Source organism: Parasteatoda tepidariorum, chromosome X2 (assembly GCF_043381705.1).
Source record: "Parasteatoda tepidariorum isolate YZ-2023 chromosome X2, CAS_Ptep_4.0, whole genome shotgun sequence".
Lineage (NCBI taxonomy): Eukaryota > Metazoa > Arthropoda > Arachnida > Araneae > Theridiidae > Parasteatoda > Parasteatoda tepidariorum.
In genome coordinates, this window is record NC_092215.1 from 9,534,760 (window position 1) to 9,544,463 (window position 9,704).

Sequence of the window (9,704 nt, forward strand, 5' to 3'; positions counted from 1 at the left end):
CTCTCTCTGTTTTCAGCCATTTAAAACAGATCGACATAATATGTGTATACTCGTAAAAAAGAATGATTTACTGCTCATTTACAAAGAAACTAAAAGTTTTGATATTGTTTTCTTTAATTACCATTCATTAAATTCACCGGCAAATTTAAATATATTATAAAACATGATAAGATAATGTTTTGTCCAAAAGTTTTTTGATGATATCCGGTAAAGTAATCCTGATAAACTACATCATGATTAGCACTCACATATTTGGAAAAGTAAAACACTCTAATAAGCATAGAAAACTAATTTTTTAAACGATATTCCTCCCATATAGCGATAATGAATAAAGATAATGAAGTTCAAATTTTCTATCATAGAGTGTCATAGAAGCAAAAACATGACAAATGAGAGCGTGGTTAAAATATTTCAGGGAACAAAAGTTGGTGGCCTTATCGGATATGAATCTGCTGGCCCTCTACTCTCCCCCCAACACCCACTCCTCCTTACGCTTCTGAAAACGAAATTTCAGGGAAGTCACCCGAACCGTCAAAAGAATGACGGGAAAGAACCCAGAAAGTTAATTAGTTTAGAAGCGCACCTATTTTTCGAGGTGTTACAATTTAGTTTTTTCTTTTTTTTTTTCTGTTGAAACTGTCCTCGGGGAAAGGTTTGTAAGAAAAGTGGAAGTATTTTAAGGTTTCTAAAACAAGACATTAATTTATCCGTTTTTTTTTTTTTTTTTTACTTTTATAAAAGTGTCTTTGATATGGGCATTAACAATGCTGGTTGCAAATTTTCCATTTAAAATGACTTGCATTTTTAGAGAAGTGGTATCAAGTAATATAAATATAGATGCTTCTGCTTACAATAAAAGCGAAAGAAAGTTAAAAAAATACTCACAAAAAAATATATTTTGTCATTTTTTATATTATTATAAAGGTAAACATAATTTAAATTAGATTTTTCATAATTTAAAGAAATCTCATATCTTACATATTAAATACAATAGCAAATTATTAGTGAATTACTCAAATATCAAAAGTATTCTCTAATTTTCGAAAGACTTCGCCAAATGCAAATATTAAAAAAAATTCTATTATTTTTTTTCGATAGAAAACTATTTCACAGTAGTTTGTTTCAAACTTATATTATTTAGATCAAAATCTAATTGGTTAAGCGGTAATATAATCGAGTAAAAATTACTAATTTGCTTAGAAAAATTCATTTTGACGTAATTTTGAAGATCGAGTTAAATACATATTTCTCTTTCCAGTGGAAAAAATCATTCACCAATTTCGCCAAGGCTCAATTTTATTCCCCAAATTTATGATTTTATTGTATTTGGCGAGGTGGTGAATGTTTCGCGTGAACCCTGAATATATACAGGATGTACTAGATAGACATTTATAGATCTTTATATTTATATATCTTTATAAATATACTTAAAATACTTGACGAAAAGAAGAAAAAGTTATATGTACCTTTTGTACAAAATAGTACAGAGAAAATATTTCGATTATCATTTCCAACTAGTTTCAAATTTTCTAGTTTGTAAGCAATCTGGTATCAAAATATCTAGCATCATGTACTGGCTTTAAAATTTCCTGGATGATGTCACACCAGGTTTAAAAAATTTCTGGCATGGTCTAGTAGCAGATTTCTAATAACCAGTATGTTTATACTGATTCTGGGGCACTGAATTTTTTTTAATCAGAGTTCTTAATTGTTTAATATTAACACCCCTTTTACCCTATGCTACCATACATTGATCTAATTCTTTTTTCTTCTCTTTTTTCTCCCATTTTTACACAATAAAATGTTTTAATTTTTCTTATTCTTCACTATGAATGTTAAAGAGGTAAATGTAAATAATACAAATTGCTTTAAAAATGATTTGCATTATACTTCAAAACAACCTACATTAATCTAATTCTTTTTTCTTCTCCTTCTTCTCCCATTTTTACATAATAAAATTTTTTAATTTTTCTTATTCTTCACTACTAAAGAGGTTAAAGAGGTAAATGTAAGTAATACAAATTGTTTTAAAAATGATTTGCAATGCACTTCAAAACAATTTACATTAATCGAATTACTTTTCTTCTCCTTTTTCTCCCATTTTTACACAATAAAATTTTTTAATTTTTCTTATTCTTCACTATGAATGTTAAAGAGTTAAATGTAAATAATACAAATTGCTTTAAAAATTATTTGCGCCATACCTCAAAACAATTTACAGTTTTATTTATAAAATAATCACCAAAATATCTCGTACACTAATAAAATATTTCTTAAAGAAAAAGAAAACACATGGAAGTAATCTTATTTCTATCTACTAATAGCTTCTAACTTAGGAAGTGACAGATATTGAATTGATTTAGAAATAGTTGCTCTTTTTTTCAGCACAAATACATAAAACGGAAAAAAAAGATCAAAAATAAAGTTATTGGGCATTTAGGTAGAGTGAATATCTCATTTTATGTAAATGGGCAATTACTAAACTTATTTATTACTATTTGTGTTTCTGAGAAGGTAGAAAAATATATACGGAATATATCTTTGTATTTCTAAATATCCTAGTTAATATTTCCAGAAAATAACTGGATTCAATATAAGTATTAAAAATAAATATACAGTTAGAATTAGTCGGTTGTTGTTACTTATTCCAATAACAGCAAGCCTGCTTGAATTCAAGCAAATTTTTAAGGCAGAGGGAACTTTTCTTTTTTTGTCAGTGGCACCACTTATGACCAAGAATACGACTTCAACAACACACACGTCACAGGCCGTTTTCCTGAAGGACCCAATCATACTTTATTTATTCAACCACAGATCGTAATTTTGACCTGAACCAGAGTGCAATCAATTTCCAATTCAGTACCCCCAGAGGTATTGGGTTGTTATGGAAACTTGGAGGACTTTGTGAACCTGACAGATTTAACGTGCATCAGTCATTTTGTAATACACGGAGATTCTTCGGACGGCAATATTCGAACTCATGTTCTCATGAACACGAGTTCAACGTCCTACCAGTTAAGGACTATCCCGCCATCAATTTGTTGGTATTAAGTTAAAATTAAGACGTTATTTTATTCCAACCGGCATTTCGTAACTTTATTTTAAAATAAATGTCTGAAATTGTCTTAAAAATAAAGTGTAAAAAAATTACCGACTAAAGACGACCACACAGGTTTAATGCTAATGGTAACGTTGTCGATGGAAGTACATAAGCAGACATCTAGGCATATGATATACATCGAATTAATTTATTTTTAAAGTATTTCATAAGTACTGAAACGTTAACTTTGAAAAATTATCATAATATTGTAACAAAAAGTGGTTAAGTAAACATAAAATGGCTTATCTAATCAAAACTTCTTTTAACTAAAAGGGGAAGATGAAACTTCTTCCTTCTTCCCTGTTGGTTAATAAAACCTTTCCTTTACTGCAACGTGTTTGCTGCTTTTTTCTGTCATTTTGTGTTTAGACAGAGCGAGCAGATATTTTTTATTGATCCGAAAATATAGTATATCCATTTTAGTGCCATTATTTGAGCTTTATTCACGTGTTTTACTTTATTCATATGTAGAACAAATTTTTTCCTATTTTCATCTGAGGCAACTTATTTAACTTAATTATCTTCGCTTATTTTAGTCAAATTATGTGCAGTTCGGGAAACTTATTAAAATTTTAGAATAGTGATGAAAATAAAAAGGGGGAAGACTGCATATTGAACTGAAAAAAGTATGGTCAAAACCACCAGAAAATGGTAAAATTTACCGTGTTTCTGACTTTATGGAAACTCCAAAAAGCAGAGCAATTTTTAACGAAGCGCTTTGGTAATGATTTTGGTAAAATTTGCAATAAAATATGACTTTATAATATGTTTTAAAATTTGGTAAATGTGGTAATTATGGTAATTTTATCATGATACCTTAGAGCATGTCATAAGAACCATTTATACGGTTAAATTTACTTTTGAGTTTTATATTTTTGACTCAATGTGTAGTAATAATAGAAATTATAGTTTTGAGACCTAAATTTTCGATAAACCAGTACCATATAAATGGAAAAATTACCAAATGATTGGCTTAAATACTGTATATTTTTGTTTTAATGGACAGAATTATGGTTTCTTTCATCAGAAATGTTATTACCATATTATTAGGCAATTTTACAACAATTTTCTTCTTAATAACACAGAATCTTAATTACTTTTACGATGCCTTTTAACTAAATTTTTAAATGCTATCAGTTTGATGGTTGTTTCAGGAGTTGTACTAATTTTAAAAGTTGAGGTTTTTGTAACCACAAGTTTCGTAAAGCTTCTATTCATAGATACTATTCATACCTTCACATTTATTTTCTGCTGTATGGAAACCAGAATTTTGCTGGTTATACCTAAACAATGTCTTTTCAGCTCGCATCGTCAGCATTCTGTAAAGCGTCGTTGTACATTTAAGACGAAGTTCGTCATTTTTGAAATGATGATGCTCCACTTTCATTCGAAGTCCTAAACTTGAGACTTCTGTTCCATCTGAATAACGAAGTGTGGAATATTTTATCAGGTGTTCCATTTTTGCCTGGAAAGGGAAGCAAAAATTATCAATTTATTGAAAGAAATATAGAATTTTCATTTATTAGTAAACCTAAGTTATTCAACATTTCGAATTCCCAAACAATTTTTACATGTCTGTTTAATATATCAAGTTCAAGTTAATGAAAAAAATATTCTTTGTATTATTGCAATTTTTGATAAATCTACTCAGCTTTAGATAGATGAGTACCAGCTTTTTTTTTAAAGAAAAGGGAGTTTTGGGGCAATGCTAACCACATTGTCGCAATCATGCAAAGTGATTGGTAGTAGCGTACTACAAATAGTGAAATTACTGTAGTAGCGACTTTTTTTTAAAAAAAAAATTACTGTAGTGAGTTGGGCGATTTAAAAAAAAACAGTAGTTTGTAGCGATTTCTGGTAACAACATTTTATGTTAGTTTAGTATGCGAACAGGGTACTAAAACAACTTATTTTAAATGCCCTGTGACTGGGAATTAACAAGAATTGGGTATTTTCATCGAGTTACTTATAAGTAATATTTAAGAAAGTCATTATGAAAATAGATGGTGATATTTCACATGAGAATGTTGGCTCGTAAAACATTGTTGATATTTCAAAGGAAGTAAACATATTACTTATGAACTTAATTTCTTAGAGGATAATAAAAGAGTATTAAATGCTTGGCAAAATCAAAAGTATTTGATCATTTCCGAGCATCTCTAAAATTAATTATATGTTATCAAGAAGGATATAAGAATTTGAAGACTAAATGAACATATCGAAATGTTTTAGGATTATAAACTGGTTCATGTAAACATGAAAAAATATTTCTGAATAATTCTTCATGTTTAATATAAACCAATTTTTTTTCTTCAAAACCATTTTGAACTCGTAAATTAATTTCCCCAGGAGTGTAAATTATACAGGTGAAAATTAATTGATTTAGCAGAGTTTGGTTCCTTAAAGTAGTGAAGTAGTCCCTACAATTCCAAATTAATTGGTAGTCTACTTTTTTCCAAAAAGTAGTAGTAGCTAACTACATCTGTTACATAGTAGTTGCAGTAAACTACAAAAGTAATGTAGATTTTTCGATCGCTGGCCATGCCATAGGACGCGAAGATGTGGAATGTTAGTCATTCCGTCTTTCAGGTCCATAATGGGCTGTTGAGCAATGATTTCTGTGTGTTGTTAAAATAGTCACGTTGTCAAGTATTCTTATTTAGAGAAACTGTTAAAGATGATAGACACTACTAGCCATTGAATATAAAGTTACAGAATCATTTTCATTAAACGTAATGATTATAGAAGAAAAACAAATAATTAAGTATAAAGAAAATTAAGATTCATGAATTCTGAAAAATGTGCACATTAACACCACTCATGTCTGCAATAACAGCATTTCTTCGGTAGGTATTTAGTTAAACAGAAATTGCATGACATTTTCAGGGCCTGCAATTAATGTTACGGTTAAAAGTGCCAATAATGCTAATAATAAGTGGTTAAGTGGTGCAGTTATTAGCGTCATATACCATAACTTCATGTAATTAGCCAACATAATAAGACTGAACAAAAGTTAGAAATGTGCGATCACCATAATGCCACTAAACATGATGAAGCTAGCATGATGCCACTAACATGATGTTGTGTACCGAATGCGCAATCATATGTAAGTATGACACTGTTATTCTTGGGATAATGGGATGACCCGGGTCGTCGACGAAGGTGTAACAGTATCAAACGCAGCGTCTAGGGTAGACGAATGCATAGTAACGACGCTTACAGTCCATGATGCAGCAAGCGTTATCTGGCAATTAGCGTAGAATCTTGATGTCTTTCAAAAGATTTCATTCCTTAGTTCAAGGTTTGTGACGTGGTTGTGCGATCCCTTGAGACCATACGGATAAGTAATCAGCTATAGCCTTCTCAGCTATTGCCTTCTCAGCTATTGCCTTCTCGGCTATAGCTGAAGAGGAAGGAAGTGCTGAGTCTCAGCATGGTGTATCGTGAAATTCTCTAAAATCTATAGATTCCCTTTTGCTGTGAAAGATTATGAAGTCTCGAACGATGCAAGCAAAATATTGAGGTAATCATGCACGAGATAAAGACAACATTGCGCAATAAAGACATCATTTCGAGCCAGTTGCCTTGTATGCAAGTTGCCACGCCTGTTGCCTGCTATTAAATACGGTATTATATTATAAGGTCAATTTACATGTAATAAAGTGTTTTATGATTAGTTGTTCATTCTATATCATTGCTTACCTCCATATCATTCACAAACCACCTTATGTGTACAGGTATTGGAGACTTAGCTGATGAACAGGTGATATTTACTAAATCTCCTACATGGTAGTAAGGTAAATTATTCTCGATGACTGGACCCTTTTGACCGGGAGCTGAGTGGTAAACTAAAAGAAGAACAAATAGAAATCTTTTGTAATGTATTAATGAAACATCTCACACAATAACATCAATTTTGAGAAGCATTCCAAAAACAAATCGCACAGGGTGCCCGAAAAGAAGAAGAATTATCAAATACCTCCAGAAATATGCATCAGATCAAAGATCTCAAAATACTTGTGTGAAATATTTATAAAGATGCAGATAACGATACGTATTTGACCCCTTAATCTCAACCCTGGAGATGGGAGGACAACTGTAAAATCTTAAGTAATAACCTACTCTTAAATTGTTGATAATGATAGCATACTCGACTCAGTCGTGGAGGTAGGGGGAAAATATAATATCTTAAATAGGATCATTTAATTTAATCCTTTTCAACTAATTTTTTTACACTATATCTATAATCTTAAATAAATTCCTTTTCTTTAACTGCAGAATTAGATCCTAAGGAAGAAAAAAAATTCTATTTAACTAAGATTTTTACATTTTGGTTCACGGAAAGTAAAATAAACAGTTAAAGACAACACATTTCTTGAAATGGAGAAATAAGTGTCAGATCAAGGTATAAAAATTAGATATTTTGCGATATATAGGTCTTAGACATTTTGCGAAACGAAACACCCACCCCTTCCCTAAAGGCAAGGGTGACATCAGGTGAAATATAGAGTTGAGTTTGTAAGTTAGGATTGAATTTGATGTTCTTAAAAAAAGCTATTTTTTAAAATATCAAACAAGTATATGTTTCTTTCTATGGTTGGGCATTTATTTCTGGAGATATCTCCTGTTTACACAATTGGTACCAAATTTTCGTCTTAGGATTTCACAGCAATCCATGAATCAAAATGCAAAACAATTTCTGGAAAATCTATATCTGCAGTAAAAATCGGGGCACCAATTTAAGATATTGAAAATCCGCATGGAAGTGTGGTCATGGGGTATTGATGAATGCATCTTCTCAAAAGATCTCAGACACGTATTTTTTTAGGTTTTTTAACTGATGCACATTTCTGTAAACATTAGACCATTACTAAAATTGTCGAACATACCTGTTAAAATATGAATTTATTAAATCTACAATACAAGTTTTAATATCTTATATTTTTTATTAGAAGTACATTGCATAGAAAGTTTAAGAGCAAAATTGAAACTATGAAACAACTCAACAGATATTCACTAAATTGTGTTCGTTAACTGAGCAAAAAGCTATTAAATATTTATTATTCTTTACAAAGTTAATATGGAAAGCTTTAAGGGAAATTAAGCGAAGAAACTGCATAAGAATTGTACACATTGAATCCTAACTTAAATATCTTTACTAGCTTGATATTATGCTAAAATACACAGCTTGAAAATTAGTTAAGTATCATTACTATCATGATTTAAAGTTGTTAATCAGCATCCTTAAAAATCCTTACATTGATAATTTTATAGAAAATATAATTGAATGAGTTTCAGTAATATGAGTTTTAGTCAGCTTTTTCCGAGTTCCAACTACTGTGTAGAGCAACTTAACCCCATTGGCATTTCAATCATAATTAAAATCCCATTCATATCTAGCTAACCACTTGAGGACAAGTTTGTGTCATTCCTGAATGTGACTTAAAAGCTGTTTTTCTTATTTTCTGACCGTAGTACATTAAAAGATTTAATAGTTTAAAACATTATTTTAACTAAAATTTTTCAAAACCTCTTTTGCAATTTACCTTAAAGTTAAGTTTCAAATGCAAGGTAATTTAAGTTAATAATTATGTATTGTGGTTCCTCCTATATAAGACCAACGAGAAATATTAAAGATTAGCATTTTATATAATTTATTTTACTAGGTAAACATCTGAAATATGAGAGTAGTTTACTAAATTTTTACGCAAAAAATAATAAACTATGAAAGCAGCTATCATAATGAAAAATATACGAGAAAATAAATTAATTAAATGTATCAATATCATGAAAAATATATGTATTAACATGGAATATAATTATATTCAACATAAAAAAAAAAATTTTCTTGAAAGATTTAGCTTAGAAATGATATTGTCTTTTACATTTTCTTCTTAATCCTTATTTAAAGTAGTTATTTATTTGAGTTACATATTATTAGACAGGTTTGGCATTATATTACTTACAGATGTTATTGCAAATAAATACTTTATAGAAAGATTATAAAAAAAACAGTAAATGCCTTAAATTTTGTCGCAATGTTTAATTACTATTTGAAAATTAATAACTTGGATTAAGAGGGAAAAAACAAGATTTTTGCTATTTAAAATTCTACAGAAATTAAATCCCGAATTAATAGATAAGTCGAGTCTCTATTTCTGTTTTCCTTTTCTGTGTTTTCTTTTCCTTCCTTGAAAAAAGAGTTAGAGAATAAAAAGTAGAAAACATTTTTTTTTTCACAAACATGGTACATAAAATTTACATAAACATGTTCTGTAGAATTAGTCTATTCCATTTACTTCCCAGAAAATTTATTAAGTTCATTAATTTTAATGCAAGAAATTTCGAAGGATTAATTAATCTTTCTTTTTCTAAGCAAGTTCAATAATATTCCTTGAACGAAATTTATTCTGAAGTTCTGAAATTGATTAAATTGAACATATTTTAACATAAAATATATGCCTTGTTTTGTTTCCATGTCATTTTAATTAGTTTTTTAAAAAAAGAGGTTTCTCCTTAAGCTGAAATACTTGTTCTTATATCGAGTCTTCTGAATAAAAAGGAAGACTTTTTCTCACTTTCATATGCATGACATTTTCAGGGC

The 9,704-nt window shown here is 29.5% G+C and overlaps 1 protein-coding gene across 1 annotated transcript in view; it reads right to left on the reverse strand.

Annotated features, from left to right (window-relative positions):
- LOC122269382 (uncharacterized) overlaps window positions 1-9,704 on the reverse strand; it is a 382,923-nt gene that overhangs the window by 26,722 nt on the left and 346,497 nt on the right. Inside the window, exons 6-7 of the mRNA XM_071188215.1 lie at window positions 6,803-6,948; window positions 4,384-4,565 (exon numbers count right to left, since the gene is read on the reverse strand). Of these exons, the coding sequence (XP_071044316.1) occupies window positions 4,384-4,565; window positions 6,803-6,948 (328 nt within the window). The remainder of the gene's footprint in view (window positions 1-4,383; window positions 4,566-6,802; window positions 6,949-9,704) is intronic.